The following is a 21,072-nucleotide window of genomic DNA, read 5'->3' on the forward strand; positions in this document are numbered from 1 at the left end:
AGATTTTTTTTCCTTAGAAACTAAAGCATGACTTGGATATTAAAAATAAAGTCTCATCCTTTAAGACCTAAACAAAGAAACAATTTCCTGGCTGAAACTTTAACAGTCTCAGCAAACTTGAGAGCCATGTAAATCAAAACCACTGGCAAAATTCCTCTTTTCAAAAAAAATAGCTGACTTCTTGTTTCATTTATCTGTCACAGGAAAAAAAGGAACTCCTAGCATTTGTATTGCAAAACAATGTGTTTTCCATTTTTCATTAGAGGTTAGTGACCTGGTTCTTTTCATGTTGAAAGAAGCAACACATAGATTAATGCCTTCCTCTCCTCCATAACCTGCAGCAAATGCAGAAGTTATTGCTTATTTTAAGGAAGTAATTTTAGTTATACTTGGCAACCTTTTTATAAATCTCAAAGCATTATACCTTACACTTTAAAATACTTTAGGTTTCTTTTTACCATAAAAGCTAAAGGTTGCACAGACAATGTCAGCTTAGATATTTAGTGCCTTATGTCTGATTTGCATACACAATCTTTCAAAGATCTTTCTATTTAGTGATTTTTTTTTCAGTAAAACAGAAATCGTAAAAGAAATCTGGAGACATTAACTCTTAGCCAGTTGCTGTGTGAACTACCTATCTGGGATCGTGGTAAAACTGTTGGTGTGGTGGCAGGCTCAGGTTATACTCCATTCTCTTACCCAGGGTGGTCCAGTGATAAAATGTGCATTTCTTACATAGCACGCCTTGGTGTGCTGGGTTGGCAGGAGGCGAGCGTTGACGCTGGGATCCAGCCTCATGCTGTGTTCCATACTGGTGTGGGGGATGTCTGATAGGAGGTTATATTCTCCTGTTTTGCAGCCTGTTTCCATTATTGTATTACTTAGATCCTTCACTGCCTTTAGCCACTCTCTGCTGCCCTTGAAGGCAGATGGACAGACACAGGGGCTGTCCCTTGCCCTCTGTTCTGAGCTTTTTCCTTGCCCATCTCTTTCCGTACTGCTTCTTTCAGTTGTCTTTCCCTATGTAGTTTTTCTATTCTTCCTCCTTTCCCAGTCTCTAGTTTTTCATCATCAGTCTTGAATCTCCCTTAAGAGTGGGGCAGTGCAGCCTCCGAGGCCCAGCCTCACCCCTCTGGGCCTTTCCCTTAGTAGGAAAGAGATTACCTCTTCATCTGGAAGTCTGGAAATAAGCATGGGAGATATTTCCTGTTCTCTGTTCTTGTTCTCTGAAACACAGCAATTCACACTAGAGAGAAAAAGTGTGGGGAAGGCACTGTAAGGAGTTGGGTTGAGACACATCTAGAGCACATGGATGATATGAGTTGAACTGCCAAGCTCTGGCAAGCCTCAGCCAGCAGTTTCAGAAGTCATTGTCTTGGTTAGGTGAAGTAAACAAATACCCAAAGACATCCTAAAAACAACCTGACACAACTTTTTCTGATTCCAAGGGTTTTTAGTGATTGGGTTTTTATTTTTTAAAAACACAGTGGTGGGAGTTCTCTTCTTTCTCAGTCATCTTCTGAGAAAAAACTGAACTCTTCCAAAATAGCTAAAATTTTCCAAAAATGCTGCACTCATTACAGACATCTGGGAAAACTTTAGTATACTAACTTGGCAAAGATACAGCAAAGAGAAAGGAGTCATAGAAGGGAAGTTATTGGGTAGTTCTTAGTTTTAGATTTTGCTGTACATGCAGAACCATCTCAGTGATGGCCTTGGGGACCAGAGTACTCTGACCTGGAGTGTATGTTGGCATGGGAAAAGAACTATTGAACCTGGAATCCAAAACAAAGCTATCTAAAGTCTGCTATTTGCCTTGACATTCAAGGATTAGATGAGTACATGCTCTTCATATCACAAGATATGGCCTTAAATATTTGGTTAGTCAAGATGCCAGCTTTCAACCAGGGTGTGTACACCTGCTTTTTCTAAAGTGAGGCCTCTGTGGATTTCTGATCATCTGGGCTTTTATTTCACATAAGCAATATATAGTTCTTGACACATGTCTTTGTGGAAAAATATTGGGGAAAAAACCCCACTGGCTGCTAAGGAATGTATGTGAAAAATACTGGAAGCCAAAATGCTTTCATTTGTACCTAAAACCCCTCCACAAACACAACTGAAAAAGGAAAAGCAAGGAATAAAAACTGCTGTGACTGGAGATTAAATCAAATATTGATAGTCAATTATGAGTTAAACCAGTGGAGTGATTTAGTTCTTGTTACCAGCTGGTTTGGAGTGCTCTGAAACCCGGCAGTACTGGTGACCCCTCTCATACCTGTATCCTTCCCATGGCTACTTCCTCTGATGACTCTTTCTCTTTCAGACCATGTGCAGGTCTGAAGTGGTAGGAGTTGTCTTAGATTGGCTCTGTCTGTGTGCAGCACCAGAGAGCTACTGAATGGGGTTTTCTGGGGGATGTAGTCTGCCATTAATACAGATGCTTTGCCAGTTGGGATCTGAATGAATGAAGAATATTGCTGGATATGATTATGCCAATCATAAATTGCTGCTGTTGCTAATTTTGTTTTTTTGGTCACTTTGTCATTGCTCTGCCATTGTTGTTCATGTATCTTTTGTCTTTTTTTGATTGGGTGGGAGGTTTTTTTTGTTGGTTTGCTTTGTTTTGCTGAAGAGCTCTGTAGAGCCCCTATCCCATGAGCATTTTGTTACTCACATTGCATTCTTGTACTGTACCAGAGTTGGTGACCATGTTCCATCGGTGGAAGAGATGAGTGAAAGCCACTGGCTGTATTTCAGGTGACACTGTGCTTTCCTTGATACCATGTTAACCTGGTGCTTGGCTTTTTTTCATCTTTGTAACACTGAGTGTGTGCTCTTTTTCTATACTGTGGCATGCTGCTGCTGCTTCTTTGCTGAGAGTGCTGTACATGTTCCTCAACTCTGAGTCTATTCACTTATTCTGAGCTGTGGACATCACATCCTTAGTCTAAAAAAACCGAAACTATAAACCACCACATTCTTTAACTCTGTAGATATTTAATAAAGCAAAACTAGAACCTCTGGCCTTGGAAGAGTTGAGAGCTGAAAATCATGGATTTGATTTTATGACCTTTAATCACAAAGGTATTATTAAGCATTGCTTGAGGTTATTTCCTATAACTCTTCAGGTTGGAAGGAATTTCACAGATGATTTAGCCCGGCCTCTTTGGGGATGTGTTTTTAAAAACAGAGAGATATCAACAAGAAAACATCAGGATTCTGTTTTTTTTTTTTTAGAACAGATAACATGGTTATAGAGAGAATTTAAAGTAAGATAAATCTCTAACTGACATCTATAGGGGGATGTGTGTATCTATATATGTGTGTGTGTACATATATAAAAACATACAGAATATTCATGTAAAGAAAGCTCTTTGGGATGGGGCAATGAAAAGTTTTTCATGTACCTTGTCACATTTGAAGGTTTCCAGCAAACTACTAGATTTTCCAGAGATATAATGTGTTAGTTTGTACAGACAATCTGAAAACTATTATCTATTATACTCGTTCTTGGCTGTTGCCATAGTAATTACATATGCTAAATGTAATAATCCCTGGTATTTTGGTAACTTGTCATCTATGTGTTGTAGGGCCTTGGAAAAGTTTCTGAAGTATCAGAAGAAATGATGCCACACATTTTAAAATGATGTAGTAGAGAACTTGATGTAGTTCAATATGCCTTTTTACCATTCATTTCCATCCACTTAGTTCAGTTTTGTGTGTCAGCCACTTTCTCCCACACTGTTTAAATTACTGAATTATACATAAGCCTAATGTTTGAGAGATCAAATCTAAGTAGTTGCTCTCCTACATGTGATGCTGGAGTTGTAGCTGTGGGAGAAGGACCAAGAAGGCCAGGAGGCAGCTAAGAAATGCTGTGCTTTGGTGTTGGGCATTAGGAGCTCAAGACTAGTCCCTTTGCTATTACAGAGATATTAAAGCATGAAAAGCCTTTTTTTGCCTTAAAAATATTTTTTCATTAGGGAGGAGTGAAGAAATACACTTAAATTGGATTAATTTTTACTATAGCATACTCTCATCTACAGATTCCCATGACCTTTCCAAGGCTGAAATAAAGGAGTCTGAATTTTACATACTAGTAATTGTCTGTACTGAAGGAATAAGGTGTCTATCAGATACTGAAGTGATTCAAATGGGGGAAATAAATGGATTTTTCACCAATTTTGAAACATATATGCACTGTTACTCTGAAAACACTGCTCATATTCTTCATCTGAAATCTTCTTTTTATTACTGTACTTATTTGGACACCTTTGGGGAATCCCCACACAGCTGCTGCAAAGGGCTCTCAGAAAGGGTGGAAGGGAAAACAAAGATACTTGCTGGCATCTGCACTACCTTGGCCTTGGCTGTGCCACAGCTGCTGTGCCCCTCAGTCCTCATCACAGAGGTTGTGCCTCTTCAGTAAAACACTGTTTTCACCCAGCACTTGCTCACCTGCCTTTCTGCTATGGGGTTTGAGCAAAACAGCCCAGCCTTTAGCAAGGCTGCCCTCTCTGTGCCACTGACCTCTGGGAGGGGATCTGTGTAAATCCATCCAGTAACAGTTAAATTTATAAAACAGGTTAAATAAATGAGAGCTGATACTGACCTGTACTGCACATTTAAATTACAGGAAGCTTTTAAAATATATTGAGCATGTGAAATGGATTTTTTTCTCTTCACCACAAGAAGAATATCAATGTTGAAGACATACATGCATCAGCTTTATTAATACTTTTAATTATTGAAGTAGTTAAGCAAGGATGAAGTAACTTAAGTGTTTTGGGTGCTTCTCTTCACTGTAAAGGAGGTTGGGAGAGACTTGCCTGGGTTTTGGTGCTGGTTTTTTTTCAGGTGATATAGGTGAGACTTCCTTAGAATTCTGGAGGCTGGGCCTGCAAAAAACTGTGATGCATGTCATGACATCAGGGTATATAAACCTTGAAACTTAAACAGGCAGTCTTGCTGCCAAAAAATAAAGCTTCCTATACAATTGATGCCAGAGTAGAGGATAAGAGCATATTGTTTCAAAGATACAAAAAGTAGTTGTGAGAATTCAAAATAGAAATGTATTTGGTGTTAATCTCTGAACTGAGGAACAGGCTTTAAGAGTAAAATTTTTAAAAAGTGATTTATGGAAAAGAGTGAATTATAAATATTCAAAACATAAATTCATCTGAATAATAACGTTGAAAAAAATTTAAATGGACAACTCTGTGGACATACTATTTCAATATTGAAAAGAACACCTGTAGTAAGAGGTTTTTCCTAAAACTTGAGCTATTTTAATATAGAAAAGTTCTCTTTTCCTCTTCAGCACAACAGCGAACCCAAATACCTGGCCAGTGATACACTGTGACTTTTCACTAAACAGTGTGATTATCCTGCTTTGGTCCTCCATTAAGCCCCATTCCCCTGGCTAAGGGCGGTTAAAATCCTCAAAACAAATGCACAGCCTTGTAAGTCAAGATGCTGAATTTTTTGGTGTTGTTATGTAGTGTGAAGTGAATAGGTAACCCAGGGAGTAAAAACTATTTGAGGAATGCAAGCTACGTTCATCATTTGGAATGAGCTTCTTGATCTCCCCATTCACATGGTCAGCTACACAGCCAATATGAGCCTGGCTGCTATGCATAGCACATTGAACCTTCCTCCATGTGCAGCTGGAGTTTGGAAAGCCACAAATATTTTTCTGTTATTTTCATGTGTACTTATAAAGGAATGTGAAATCTTATATATATGTGTATATATATATATAGCCATACTGGGTCGGTTTTCTGGTGTTGCTTGTCAGCTTTCTGCATTAGATAACCAGTTTCCCTACCCAATACCCCTTCTCATGTAGTGATAGCCAAAGCAGTAACATCTCAGCCCTTGTAACCTCTCAGAGCTCTTGTGTGTGGTGTTTTATTTTAGCGTGTGTTACAATCCAGTACTCAATCCATCTAACCAGTGTTCCCTTAAACTGGTGAAGATTTCTGAGGCTGGTCAGCGCCAATGAATTTCCAGGCTAAATGCGACTAAAGTTCAAGATGACTGTATATAGGAAAAGGAAGTGATGAGGAAAGAACAAGAAGCTCAGAAAAAAAGAAAAAAAATCCAAGCAAAGGAGTGGGTCAGCACTAGTTTTATATGAGGCTGCAGAGCAGCCTTCTGGATTTTCCCTGAACTACATTAACTAATGTGAGGCCTTGAGCTGGCCGTGAGTTCACAAGGATGAAACTTCTCTTCTTCTATTGTACCAAAAAATGCTGCCCTGGAAGCTATTTGAAAGTGTTGTCTTTTTATTTGATCCAAGCATGGTGTCCCTGGGAAACTCAAGTAATATGGTCTGGCCAGCAAGGTTCCCTTGGTCTCTGGTGATCCTTAGGGCTGTTGCATAAACACCACGGCTATAATTAGCTGGCAAAAAATCTAAGTAACAAGGAAATTGCATTAAACCAGCTCAGTCCCTTCTAAGAGAGGAGAAGTGATGACATTAACAAAATCTTACTGTCTGAAATGGCTGTTGCAGGTGTTTTCCCACACTTACGATGTAACATGGTGGAACTGAAACAACGCATTTGAGACTGAGAATCTTATCCAACTTTTGAGGTTGGAGGTTTAAGTTCTACAAGAGATGACAGAGATCAAGACATGAATAGGATATAAAATAGACAAGTCCAGTCTTAACAAATAGCTACCCCCAAAACAGACCAGAAAAACCTGAACATAATTACAAGGATTAAATGCCAATCTTGGATAGGAGCCCTATGTGCAAGGATGGTTCAGTAATAAGATGCTTTCTAACTAAGCAAAAGTGAGTAGACAGTTTCTTCTTAACATATTACTCTGTCAACATCCATCATCTCATTGCACAAACCCTGCCTCACTCAGATGGAAGGCTGGACTACAGGCCACTTGTTAGTCTGCTGTGGCTGTGCTGTGTTAGGTGAATGAAACTTGCAGAAAATTAATGTTGTGATTCTTTATGAAATATTTTCTGTGCTTCACATAGTGCATTAAAATTGGAGTGTCCGTATCTTTCCAAAATAATGTATTTCAGCCATTCTCAGGTTTATCTGGAAGTTATTTGCTGTGGGAGATATTTAGGCTGGACTTTATCCTTAGTTTCTGGTTTCTTCCTGCGGGACATGAGGGATACCCTCAACTGAAGAGGATGTCATCCACTTTAAAGGCAAAAATAGTATTTTCCAGTGTTCTAAAAAAATTGGCAGCAAAGGTAAGCAGTTAAAGTTGGTAGTGAGATGGAGTTAAAGCAGTTTCTTGAATGAAAAAGTATCTTGTTTACAGCTGTGTAACTACAGGGGAGTAATGGACAGCTCTTCCTCAATCTATTCTTATAACCTCTCTGATGCAGCTTTGCCGGGTGCTTAAAGTGCTTTTAAAATGCGTTCTGCCAAACTTGCAGCATTTGCAACCCTCAGTAACACCACTTGCTTTGTTTTCCTAATGTTTCTGTAGGGTTGGGGTTGACCCAGATCAGGATCCTCCACCTACTAATGACAGCTTCCAAGTCTTACAAGGAGTAAGTAATTATATAACTTCTCTATTAGGCTGATCTTATTTTATAACTAAGACAATAGAGAACTGCAGAATGTATGCATGGATAAAACTTTTCTCTCCTAGCTGGCAAGTCAATAGGGGATTTTGCTTTATAATATTGAAGTAATGCCCACTGAAAAACATTCAGTGATGTTGGATGTAATGCTGCCATGTTCACGTTTTTGTGTATACTTAAGGCATCACAAACCTTCCCAAATCTACTAATACACTCTATATAACAGTGTGCTCTCCTCTTCCCCCACCTGCCCAACATGCTTGCTTTTAGCGTGCTACTGCGTAGATAGTTCTTCTCAGTTCAGAGGTAATACTCTTGGCTCCTCTTCCTTAACTGATACCAAATTTTGGCCCTTGGACTTGCTTAGAATCCAAGATTAAGTTTGCTAATCTGATCTCAACTCTTGCATACCAAACCACAAGCCAGCTGGATCCTGCCTTGACTACCTATCACATGAGTGAAGCAGAAGAAGCACTGGAAAATTGCCATTTGTATTCAGCAAACTGTTGCTGTGAATCTTTAGCAAAGCTTTCCGTGCATCAGTAACAACCCAAGAGTTGACTTTTTTCCCCTAAAATATGCTATTGGGAAACAAGATCATTGGAAAAATGTTGTTCATAGCAGAATTTTCAGTTTTGCTCATCTATAAACTGAGTTGGTTCACAGGAGGAGTGAATGATCTGGAAAAAAACAAAACAGCTCAAAAATTCCTCAGGCTTAAATTGGAGTTTCCTCTGTCCAGACCTTGGTTTGCACTCTTCTAGAGTTCTGCTTGACACTGATTGCTCAGCAGCAGAGCTGGTTGCTTATGTAGGAACCTACTAGTCGCAGTTGAATGACAGGTAACTTTGGATCTAGGGGATGCTTAGGGAGCAAGTGCTGTATGATGATAATGGTGTTCAGGCTGATTGGAGATAGATTCATGTATTTGGGATTAGCTTTCTTAGTGGTTTCTCCTGCTTTTTGTTTTTTTTATCCTTTCTTTTTCTTTTCCTGTTACATGTTGTAGAGGTAAGAGTTATTTGCTCAGGAAGCATCTCTTTCATTGAAGAAACTGCACTTTGGCATCTCTGTGTTCTTTGTAAAAGCCTGTGTCCAGCACAAAAAATAGATGCTGAAATGGTGGAGCTGGCTACCAGTAAGGGTGAATTTTGTTTTGGAACTGTCTGGAAGCAACCAGAAGTCCAGGCCTCAAAACACCTTTTACAGTGAAGGCCACAATTATTGCATAAAACCAAGGTTAGGAAGTAGTATTGTGGTAAGATGGCTTTGGCCAGTTCAGACTGAGCTTGTCAGTAACTGAGGAATTGCTTTAACGGGAAACAGAGCATGGGTATTCTGTTCTCATTCAGTATCTGCTGTGGAAATACCTTGTTTGCTTTTTTCCCATGTAAACATAAAGAACTTACCCATTTGTTTCCCTCTTTAGCTGTGCATTGCATTGCTAATGTAGTCCATTAGTCAGTTCCCTCTGGATTCGTCTTTCTTTCACCAAGCCAAGATCAGCAGTATGTCACAGTTAAAGAAAATACATCATTTGGGATGGGGAGGGAGTGAAAATGTACTAAGCTTTAACTCTTGGTGGATTACGGATTTTTTGCAGGTCAGAAGTACACAGTGTAATTCTTCTTGTTCTTTTCTAGTAGTTTGGAAGATGATTCACACAAGGCATTCTTCTGCTTTCCTGTGTTTAACTCTGGCCTCTGGCCACAAACACCCCCCCACCTGAACAACAAACAACAAAACAAAAACATAAAGCAAAACATTCAAACCCTAAACAGTAACAAAAGTAAAAACAAATGCAGCTGCAGACCAGCTGGTGTGATGATTTGCAGCACAGCTAGTTAAGAGATTGTGTTTAGCACTATTAGCCCTTTCAAGGCTGATCCAGCATTTCTGAGATTTGCATGACCTCCCTCAATCATGATCTTTATATGGATTCTCTGTTAAGCTCGTTTCTTTTAAATGTGACATATTTCACCAAGTTTCTGAGAATTTATCAGGTATGGTAATTTCCCTTGTTCTTCCAAGGAAGCATCAGGCGTAAGAAAAAACCATCAAACCTAGAGTTAGAGTAAGGAAGCAAACCAAGCAATGAATAGGAATTAGTCTTGGAATATCAATGAGGCTTATTTGTCAGTTTGGAAGTTATTTCTATTTCCATTCCTATACTAACAGTGAGATAAGGTTTTAGGTTTTGGTGGTAGAGGACTTGGTAACTTGAGGTAACTTGAGTGCAATGAAGACAGCCCGGTTCGCTGCAGTTGTTTCTGGTCTTTCTAAGGAAAGTAAACTCGGCATAAAGCAAATCTCCAAACAGCTTTCTTCTGCATTCCCAGTACAGTATTGAAGTAATTTGTCTTTTTTTTTGACAGGAAATTATAATATGAATTATTGGAGTGTATAATTTTTGGTTTTTCTGCCTGAAGTAACTGAATATGTTTTTATCTTACTTTTAGGATGGCCAAGATTCTGCGCGAAGGAACAGGACGAAGCAGGAAAGTGCTTGGCTTTTCAGGCTGTGGTATAGCTTTGACCACAAGTATCCTTTTGAAAACACAGCTTAGTTTCAAGGCATGAAGTGTTCACTTTTTTCCTTTCTATGTACCCATGTGTAGCCTTAAGCACTTGATCTTTCTGCTGTTTGACTCTCTCAAGTATTTGACAGGCTCAAGGCACAGAACCAAAGCTTGAACTCACTGGCTCAGCAGTCAGACCTTCCCTTTCCCTAATGCATGGTGTGTGACACTTGCTGGAGGACAGAAATCAGTCAGTTCCAGGAGATGAAGTACCTTCCTAAACAATAAGACAGACAATTAACTATTTCAGGTCCTCTGATTTGTTCTATTTATTTGTTCTCATTTTCACTGGTGCTCATAGCACAAACTAGTTTTCCAGTTCATTGTATATGTCTAAGCCTCGACTCATTGCTCTGCAGAGCCATCTGCTTTTGTGATGAAGTCCCAAAATCTATGGTTGATTTCTAAAGAGGAAGTTCTGGAACTAAAAAAACTACATGAGATCCAGCTCATCTCCTTAAGTACATCCAGAAATTACTATGGGTGTTAAAGCAGAGTGTCTCTGAGTGTATATAGTACTGTACAACCTTGCTGAAGATACTATTATCGTATTTAGACCACCTTGTTTAAGATTCTGAGCAATTTTTGTGTAGCTGTCCTGTATTTCCTGCTTGTGGGTTTGGGTTTGGGTTTTTTTTTAAATCTACTTAATCAGTATGCTGCTCCTCCTCAACAGCGTACAGTCACTTAGCAGAAAATGGCAAAGAAAATCTTGTGGCCACAGCAAGTCACTTATACCTAGAAACTCAAAGAAATTTCAATACTGAATTCCTAGTAAATTCTGGGGCAGCTAAATATACGCAGTGACCTGTGATAGGTGCCTAATGTTCTTGCAGCTTGCATATGAGTCTTTTCACTGGGGTCTTGGCCTTTGATTGATGAAAGACTGCTGGGCTGGTTGGAGCACAGTAGTTTCTTTCCATGCCTTGTGCATGAGGCTTTCCCACCCAGGTAGCATGTTGAAAACATCTGGATCCTAATAGCCCTTGCCTTTTTGGGATAAAATCTATTTGTCACCAATGCTTTCAGATGCAGTAGTACTGACCCAAAGCCCAGAAGGGAGTGTATGTGCTGCTTGAAATATTCATAGATGTTCGTAATTCCAAGTTAACTCTTTGAGTTCTAGTGACTGGGCTCGAAGTGCCTCAAGGTCAATTTTTATTATTAAAAAAAAAAAAAGAGACTTTGGTGTTAAAAGTGTGAAGGCATCTGACTGTGTCTGACTGCTTCTTTTTTGTCCTTTTAAGAAGGAAGCAGAGCTGTCCTCTTCCCCTTGCCTTTACAAAAGGGATGTGCCTGATGAAAGGAGTAGTTGGCAATGCTGACTTCCCTCAGCTGATGCTTACTGAGAACAGTCCCTCTCCAGCAGCTGCAGCAAGGGCAGGGGGAGTGCTTGGAGAAAATTACAGCCTACCTACCTGTTTCACAGAAACTTAAAGGATCCTGATAGTGCATTCCTTTTTTTTTTTTTTCAGTGGTAACTAGCAATATTTAGGAAAAGTTTCTGTGAAGTTTGTGCCAAGGAAATTAAGAGGCAGAACTGTCTTACTGTATGTTAGAGATAAAAGCCTGCTCCTTCTCCTAGAAGAAGGCATTCAGATAAGCACTGGTTAGGTGGGCTTAAATTGTACAGGTTGGATGATCTTTAGAATTGAAACCTCTATATCCATGGCTAAATGTCAAAATATTTTTTGCCAATGCATCCACTTGGTTTCTGGGTAGAAAGGCAGACTGTCTCAAAATTCACTCTTTGCAAGAGAGCTTAACTTGAAGAAGATGTGAGTAAGTGATGGACAAGTGTGTTCCAAAGCTCACTATTGCCTGCAGAGCTCTGTACACACGGATAAGTGGGAACTTCATTCCTGTGGAATGCAGAGTTCATTTAATGTTGTGGGCTGTTCCCTGGGTTCACCCACAACTGTTAAACATGGAGAAAACTGCAGCTGTGATGAAGTAGCAGATATCTTTAACTGGGTTTGCTTTTTCATGGCTGAGTTGTTGCCTGTCTGGCACAGGATAGCGTGGAGCCTGGGTTAGTGCAAGGGCGAAGAGCTCGTTTCTTTCCAGGAATGGGTCTAACCTCACCCTTAGTGAAGGAGGAAAGGAGGAAGCATAACTCTGCTCGAGTAAACAGCTATACCAGGCTCTGCTACAGGGAAGGGATAGCTCTCTGCTAAAACAGCCCCCTTTTTAACCCCCTCTTTGCCCTAAGCATCTTAAAGGGGTTGGGAGGGAAACTGTTCTATTTGCAAATGGACTTGATTCTCTGTGTGCTTAGAGGCCTAAGACAGTAACTAGAATGCCTGCAACTTACATATTTGTATTTAAAATAATCAGATTGATTCATGTGCTAGTGAAGATCAACATGCTGCTCTTTAACAGACACCCTGCCAGTGGGTATTTTTTCCAGGCATATCATCAGTGTGGAGTACTCATGAAAAGTATGGATTTACCTGAGAGCAGACCTGTAAAAGGGGTGTAAAGACACTTTCCTTTCTCACCCGCATGTCCCCTCAGTGTAATCTAGGTAGCACTGCTTTCCTTCCACACTGTGGTACATGGTTCTTGCACACAGTTTTCCCTTTGCCCTTCTGAGACTCTATGTGGTACATGTATGTGCACTGCAGAAATGTCTGTGAGCATTACCAGAGTAGTATCTCTGGTCACACCTCTGTGGCTCAGTAACCAGCAGATCAAGTGGCTATACTGCTTTGAGGATGTTGAATGAACAGAATTTTTTATTTCCCTATGTTGAACCACATAGGAATGTCACCTTGCTACCTCTAGCTTGCAACCTTGACACCATGCTCCATTCTTCAGAGCAGAAATACCCTTCGACCTTTCAATACTAAACCACCTTTGCTTACTCCTTTTTACTCGGCAGCACAGAAGCTGGAAACATTGCAACTGTTTGAAACTCGTAAGAAGAAAGTTAGATAGTTGTCCTTGCAGAAAATGAGTGAGTAAAGAAACTGCTCTTGAAACAATCAAGGGGAAAATGTTAGGAGGGTGCTTTATGCATACAATTATTGTATATCACAGTTCAAAGGCAGAATCCCATTTATGTACAATTGTCTCTTTATTTTCAATAGCGGTTTTTGAGCACTGGTGTGTTTTTCTTAACTACTTAAGTTATTTAAAGCCAATTCTCACTCACAGTGGCCCTCCGTTGACCACAACGCTACCCAGCTGGTGTGGCCTGATAGCCCGCTGTCTGACAAGTCCCCAGGTTTATGATGTAAGTAGAACAATTCAATACTGCTTTGTTTTGTTTTTTATTTCTTAAACTTCAGCAAATGAGTGTTTTTTCTTTTTAGGTAATATCCTGGTTTCAGCTGGTCTGATAGACACACTGCAAGAAAGCGCTGGTTTTCCTAGGCAGAAAAGATTTAAGATGCTCTCCCCTTAGGCAAAAGCTTCTGTTGTTTGAGATCAGGAATTAACTTATTGTTCAAAAATTACTTTAGAAAAATAACATTTAAGAATATGGGGAAATTACAGGCCTAGTCAATAACCCAGTTCAGTGAATCTCTTCAAAATATTCAATCCCTTCTCAAGAATTTGGACAAGATTCTTTGCCTGTTACTGCTAAACTTCGAGGTCTCCTTAGAGATGTCATTGACACATTTACCCAGCTGGAAAAAAACCTGGTAGCACTTCCCTTCATTGTTTCCACTGTGAAATTTAAGATCAGATTTCAGAAACTGTTAATCAGTCACTTACCTCAGTCTAGCAGGTCACTACAGTGTCTTTACAGCCATGTCTTGCAATAATTAATGCTCTATTCTCCTATTACTCTTGCAGGATCCTGATACTTGGCATTCCTATCTGTACAGTGCTTCTGAAATCTACAACTTTTCATGAGCTGCTTGTAAATAAAACCATAGTACTATGTGGGATATCTCAAATTTGCAGGTTCTCTGGGATATTAATATCTCTATGCTCAAGTTGTCTTGGACCAGTTGTCTATTAATCCTCTCCTAGAGAGTTGTGAATTCTAATTGCAGTTTTGAAATCTTTCCCTACATTTCTTTGTGGGTATCATTAGCATCTTACTTGTACCTGATAGAAAAATTCCAAAGAACTTTGAGATACCTGTTGCCCATTTGGAGCTATTAGTAATGCAAGAAATTGGCCTTGTTCCCGTCTTTGCAATGGCACTGGAGGTCTTGAAACATGTCTAGATTAGAAGGCATCCTAGACCAATTATCCTACTTGTGCATTACCCATATGTTTGTCTGTGTATGATCTTAGGAGAGCAATTGTCCAGTAACTGAGGATCTAACCAGAATGAACATGCAAGCTTTGACATTCATTTTCTCTAATAGTTGAGCTCATCTTTGTTTTCTTTGCACATCCCACCCCCCCCCCCCCCCCCCCCCCCCATGACTCATCATTTTTGGCTACTACCAGATGTGGAAACTTATTATTTAATGGATTGGCTCAGGGATACGCACACGACATTAACTTCATTAAAAATGCTTGTAAGGTTGTATACTTTGTTAAGGTGTATAATGTGGAGCTTTCATATTGTTCTCTTTTCTGTTCCTATTTCAGTGCAGTGCTGCATTTGTCTTAGGAAAGAATATAATTTTGAAGTTTAATTTGTAGCTTCTTTTCAGGATTTCTGAACCCTGCAGTTGCTTTGTGTCTTTTTGTTTCTTTACATGGCTGGCTTTGCTACAACACTTGGTTATCACATTTCATTACCAGTTAAAAAGCTGTGGAATATTTTTGCCTTTCTATTAAATGCAGGTGAAGCAACAGAGGCAGCCATGTCTTTGTGGGGACAGAAACTGATTAGAATAGTGCTTTTGTGTGGTATTTCCAGGAAAATTAAATGGTACACCTGTGAGAATTAAAGACTGAAGATTTTCAGTTAAACAAGAAAAAACAAAAAAGTGTGTAAATAATAAAGTATAACATAGCTGCAAAATATATTTCCCAAACAAGTATTAAATCCTGGATCTCATTCTAGGTGCATGTCTGAGCTATGCTATCTATATAGAGAAGAAAGCAATAAGTATGTGGCTATGCTAACTGTATATTTGTATATTGTTTTTAGCTTTTGTTGTTTTGTTTTTCTCCTCTGACTTTATCAAAACCTTACTTAGAATTCACTCTCACTTCCACAAGTGGGAGTAGGTCTTGTTAATTAAATGCCAAAGGGCAGTTCGAAAGTCTGAAAGTCAAATAATCCTGCAATGGAGCCCACCCACCCCTTACTCTTTAGCATGAGATCGTGTCCTCTAAGCTTCAGTTTGCATGGAGTATGTGTAAGGCTCTGAGTCAGCCCACAGGGGTGAGGTGCAGTGGATTTTTTCCAGAGATGATGTTACTGTTCATCGCTGATGTTCTCCCACTGCTTTTAAGGCTGTGCCATAGTCTGTTTCCAACCCAGACAGACAAGTTAGAATTGAAAGCATGAAAAGTTGCTGCAGTTAGCAGTTGAATTTTGAAAATTATCATTTTAAACACCAGTTTCTCTTCTGGTGTTATCTTCAGTGCATGACCAGTTGGCAGGGCTTTCCAGCTTATCCCAAACTGATGTAGGTCAGTTATTTTGCCTTTCCTTTTAAAATGTCCTTTGAAACTTTTAGTAATTCTCTGTTCTATCAGTCACTTATCCCAACTGAAAGAAGCACTTCTGGGGATGCTTTTTTGTTGTTGTTAGTTTTGAGGTGTGTTTTGTCTTCCACACTTAAAAAAGGTATGTATCTTGCACATACATGGTATGACAACTTGGGATGAAACTAGAAGGAATTGAAGTAATTTATAAATCTGCAAGCCCAGTGAAGAAACTTAATTTGCAATCTTTGGAGGAGATAACTCTCAAAATGGATAAGAAAACTGTTCAGCCAGGCTTCCCTCTTCCCCCTCCTTAATGGTTCTAGCTTCATAGCAAACATTGCTTAGTTTCCTTGGTGAATTTAAATTTACCTGAGAAAAACTAAATAGAGCATCAGATTTAAGTTGGAATATATTTTACATGCATGGTACTTGATGCTTTCATTTTGGAACCATGAAATAAGTAACTTCTGATGCAAGTTTTGTTATCTGTGGTGCCTGTGTTGTGTTCAGCACCAGCATTTGTGACGACTGCCAGCACTTCACACATGCATTGTACTTTGCTTTTGTTTCTTTTTACATTGTCTTAGGAGGCAATAAAGACTGGCTTTGTAAGCAGTAACTCATTTTAAATAAGCTTTAATAATAAAAAAACATCTCCAGCATGCATTCTTAGGAGCATGAACAGCTTTTACCACAAACAGGATAGACTGCAGGGAGGTCCCTCAAGGTTATGATCAGCACATCAAAGCAGAATTCAGGCTTTTGCAGAGTTTTGGATTCAGGTCTTTAGCCATTCCAGTGTGTCAGTTTAAGCAGTGAAGTTCAGACCTGTGTTATTCTGAGTGAATTGAAGCTTTTCCTACAGAACCGTAGGGGATTGCAGAGGCCTGTTTAGGGTTATTCTTGGGAGTACTTCAAGTCTCTGTGGATCTATTTGGATACATTTCCTGTCTTTCTTGAAAGACTTGCTCACACTGCATGAAGCACGATAGGTTTACTCACCATCCTCTTTGTTTGCAAACATAGTAAATCTGTATAGTACATAAGATTTTTTGTGGGTGTTCTCTGGGGAAATATATGAAATAAAATGCATGCTCCTTGCAATACTATTCAGAATGGAAAAAATTAAGTGGAACTTGGCTTGTACAAGGCAATGTTTGTTCACTACCTTGAGAGAAAGCTCAGTGTTTCTCTCGAACTGATCATGTTTATGTATATGTAAATGTAGCCTGGGACAACCCAGCGAAGACTGAGGTAGGACTTGCCATGTAGTATAAAGCCTCTGACCCTCTCTCTCAGTATCGTGCTTCCAAGAGCTTCTCAGCCTTTTGGGGAAGCTCAAGTGTAGTATGTTCTTACCAGTTTCTTATCTGATAGGTGGCTGCAAGGATTCGCTGTTCTATAGCATTGTGGAGACAGGAGGTGCTTTGGGAGCTTGCTGCAGCCACTTCACATGTGGCCCTGGTACAGCAGTACCTTCTGGTGCTCTGTTAGCCCTGCCTTCCCCTCCTTGGTGCTTCTCCAAGGGCAAACACCATGAAAGGGAACCTGTGATAGACCTTTGCAGCTTCTTCGACTTCTAAAAACATAATCAGTCAACAGTCACAAACTGCTTGCTTCTTGCTCATTTTTCTGATTTTCGTCCCTATTTGAATGTCTCTTCTTCAAAGCAATATATATCCAGATACCAGATTTTCTTAAACTGATTATTTTGTGACCCTTTAAATAATTTTGGTCTTGTACCTCAGGCTTTTACTTTTTTTTGCAACTAAAAGATTGCAAGGGCTGTTTCTGCCAATTATAGCTGAAACCTTTAATTTCTGCCCTTTTTTTTCTATTTAAGATGGTGCCAGTAGTTCAGTGTTTTCTTTGCAAAGAAAGCAAGTGTCCTAAGCTGTATTGCTCTTTGAGAACAGTGCTCTCTATCAGACTAACCCTGTCACAAAAAAGCAATGATAAATTTGGATGCCATGAAGGTTCTGAGGAATTAGCATTCCTTCGATGTAGGGCTTGTCTTGCACCCTACACTGAACTGCACCCTTTATTTCGTTGATTTTGGCAAACTCCTGACACCTCTTCTACTCCTTGTTAGTTAAATATTCTGTATCATCTAGAGGCTTCTGCTGCTTTATGTTGTCTGATTATCTTCTGACATAATGACAGGAAGCTTTCCCAGGAAGTTTTATTTAGCCAGGAGCTGCATTTTTCATCATGGGCAGGTTAATCAGCATTTTCAATCTCCAGTGCCCTGAACTCCTGTTCTGCAGTAGAGGCAGGGCTTTCTGCTCACACTGATCACAGACATCCCATCTCACATGGCCCATGCCCCCCTTCCTTTGCCGGAGTGGAAGAAAATAACGTATTTTGAGAACTTAGCCTGATTGGTGTCCAGCCTACTGAAGGAACAGCAATACACACACATTTCAGCTCCTGCTAAGCCATTCACGTGGGGAAATAATTGCTTTCAGTTGCAAGAAAGCAAGTTTATAGTACTGATTCGAATTTCCTTCCAATATGAAGAAAGCCCATTTTCTGACCAACTCAAATATTTTTCGTTTTACCATGTTAAACAGCAGTGGAACACAGTACAATTGCTTGTTGTTGTATTATGCTGTGATAGAGAAATTAAGTGTTTCATTACACTTCAGCAATTTCTATTCTCTGACTATATATTTTGTTCCATCTCTGCCAAAAAAAATCACAGGGTTTTGTGAGCCACTTTCTTAAATGATTTTGAAAAGAAAACACATCGGAACTAGTTACAAAACTATGAAGCAAGCACTTTCTTGTATCCATCCTTTATGGCTCAGGAGTATTCCCAAGAACTAGGTCAGGTAATTCTTTATTTAGTAACAGGTAAAAGTAAGGGGAGAGTTTGAAAGAATATTGTTAGTTCTTGATGTACAACAAAAGAATGTTGAGGAATCCTTGAATATAGAGATTTTGGGCCTTATGAGTTCTAATCAGTTTGCATGAAAAGTTTACTAATGACTTTGACTAATTAGCAGCAGATGCAACTCTATCTGGAGTGACTCAACTATTCTTGATCTCCAATCTTTGTCCTGTACTGCCTTCTAAATTGTCATGCAAAACCCAATATGTACCACTCATCTCTTGTACTTTTGGTGTACTTACAGTGCTACTAAATCCCGGGTTACCCGTTCCATAACCTAGTTCTTGGCTTCAGCTCCCTCTCATCTCTCCCCATCAGCAGTAGTTATACAGGGAACAGTAAGCTGATTTGCAAACACTGGGTTCAAGGTTATTTTTAACATTTCTTAAGGTGGAACTTTATCTCTTCTGTATTGACATATAGGTAAATCCTTCAGTTACGTTCTGGGCAAATAAAGGTGCTGTATGAAGATTTTTCTTTTTTTCTTTTTTTCAGAATCAGGAACAGCTTAGAGAAGAGGATTCTGATTTTATTCTGAATGATGGTGACCTTACCGTGACATATGGTGATACAACAATAACTGCAAATGGTTCTTCTGGGCCCCATACAGCTACCACTAACCTTGACAGCAGGAGAACAAAAAGTAGTTCAGAGGAAGCACTGGAACGTGATTTGGGAGCAGCAGATCATGAAGTTACAAGCAGGGGTACCCGGCTAGTATTTCCTCTGGAATACAATGCATGATTACTGACTCAGTAAAAATAACTCTTGCTCTGTGAATGGATCAAGGAAGACTGCAGGCCACTGTGTCACTTGAGGTGGGGGTGTTTATTTAAACAAGTTAACATGCATAAGTGGTTTTACTAGGGTCTGAAGATGTCACCTATTTTTTACTCAAGATGCTGACAGTGGGGTTTTCTATATGTCTGAAAATAGACAAATGAGAAAACTGGTTATTCTCCTCTTTCCAACTGCTTATCAAATCCAAGTATAACTAGCATGCTGCAATTGTCTTGTTCAGCTGCAGCAGCTCTCTCTCTGAAGAGAGGTACATGAAAACATTGTCATAGAACTGAGCTTGTCTTGGCTTAGCTTGAGAATGTGAAAGGACAACTATAAACTTGATAATAATTAAGAGACAAAGACGATTGTGTGTGTATCTGAATGTGGAGAGATCCATTGTTAACTTCTCTTGTGAGGCTGAGGAAACTCAAGTGAAATGGGATAGTAAACATTGGGACTGCAGATGCATGAATGAAAAACTGGGGAATCTGTTACTGCAAACTGTACTTAATCTATTTCAGGGAAAAAAAAGGGAAAAGAAGATTTCTTCACTGGCCAGCTGTTTAAATAGGAAGGCAATGAGAGCTACTTGTCCCTTGAGCTTTGGGCAACTTGACTATTACTCTTAGCCTAACTTCTAGTGCCTCAAAAGAAAAACATCCAGCTTCCTGTGGTCTAAGATGTACCTGAAGCCGACATGAGCCTGGAGCCAGGCTCTCTCGGATAGCAGTGACGAAGTAAAACTTTCTTGCATATGAAGATATTTGGAAACTTGGGCTGGGGAAAACAGCAGATAGGAGAAGGGGAGAAAAAAAGAGAGAGACAGAGGCAGTATTGAACTTGCATGGAACCAAGAGGTTTCATATTACTCAGAAGAATCCATGGACTCTGCTTACAGTTCTTGCGTGTGATAAACAGCAAACATCTAATTCAACAAACAAATACTACTGTTTTTACCATTTGTGACCATCCTAAAAGAAAGCTGTTTACCCTTGTTCTCTTTCGCAGAGTAGATGTGAAACTTCAGTGGGGCATTGCACAACAGCACATAAGCTACAGAAGTGATGAACTGTAGTATCATCCTAAATGTGAAAAGGGAAAAATCTCTGACTAGTTTTTAGCCCACTTACACGTAGGCTAGCTTTAACTTATTGCTAAATGCTTTTTAATTTCCAGATGAGAAGATAATCATTGTCTTTGCCAATAGCTGAAAATGTATGCTTTGAAGAGCCTTTCAGCTATTTAAAGCATGCTAAAATGTGATTTCATTCTCATGTCTCAAAAGATTTATTTTTGTAAAGACTTCTGTGGCCCACTAATGTGATGTAATATCAGTTTGTCCAAAAAGTGTGTTTTTCTTGCTGCCAATTCAGTTGTTCCTCTCATAAAATTATGTGTGAGTAAATACCCACTCTGTTTTTCCTTAACTATTAAACTTATTGGGCTAACCTCAGTACAAGAACTTCCTGCTGCAGAGAAACTTTGCAGTTGTGTCTGCTTTCTTTCAAATGTGTTCTCTAATGAGTGCTCTACCTCCCTGTCTGTCCCTCCAAGGTAAATTTATAAAGGGTATTGATCTGTAATGACTGTCTCACATTATTAAGAAATGACACTCGAGGAAATGAGGAGTCTTTTTGTGGAAAAATTGTAAGACCAATATAGAATCGCAGAATATTCAC

General features: G+C 39.4%; 1 protein-coding gene across 1 annotated transcript in view; it reads left to right on the forward strand.

Moving 5' to 3' along the window:
• Positions 1–20,832, forward strand: part of SLC9A7 (solute carrier family 9 member A7) — an 80,210-nt gene extending 59,378 nt beyond the window's left edge. The window contains exons 13-17 of the mRNA XM_082279184.1: positions 2,701–2,760; positions 7,471–7,534; positions 10,027–10,109; positions 13,279–13,384; positions 19,106–20,832. Of these exons, the coding sequence (XP_082135310.1) occupies positions 2,701–2,760; positions 7,471–7,534; positions 10,027–10,109; positions 13,279–13,384; positions 19,106–19,354 (562 nt within the window). The 3' untranslated portion in view covers positions 19,355–20,832. The remainder of the gene's footprint in view (positions 1–2,700; positions 2,761–7,470; positions 7,535–10,026; positions 10,110–13,278; positions 13,385–19,105) is intronic.
• The last annotated feature ends 240 nt before the right edge of the window (positions 20,833–21,072 follow it).

This window comes from Coloeus monedula (assembly GCF_965178545.1).
Source record: "Coloeus monedula genome assembly, chromosome: 3".
In the NCBI taxonomy this organism is placed as follows: Eukaryota; Metazoa; Chordata; class Aves; order Passeriformes; family Corvidae; genus Coloeus; species Coloeus monedula.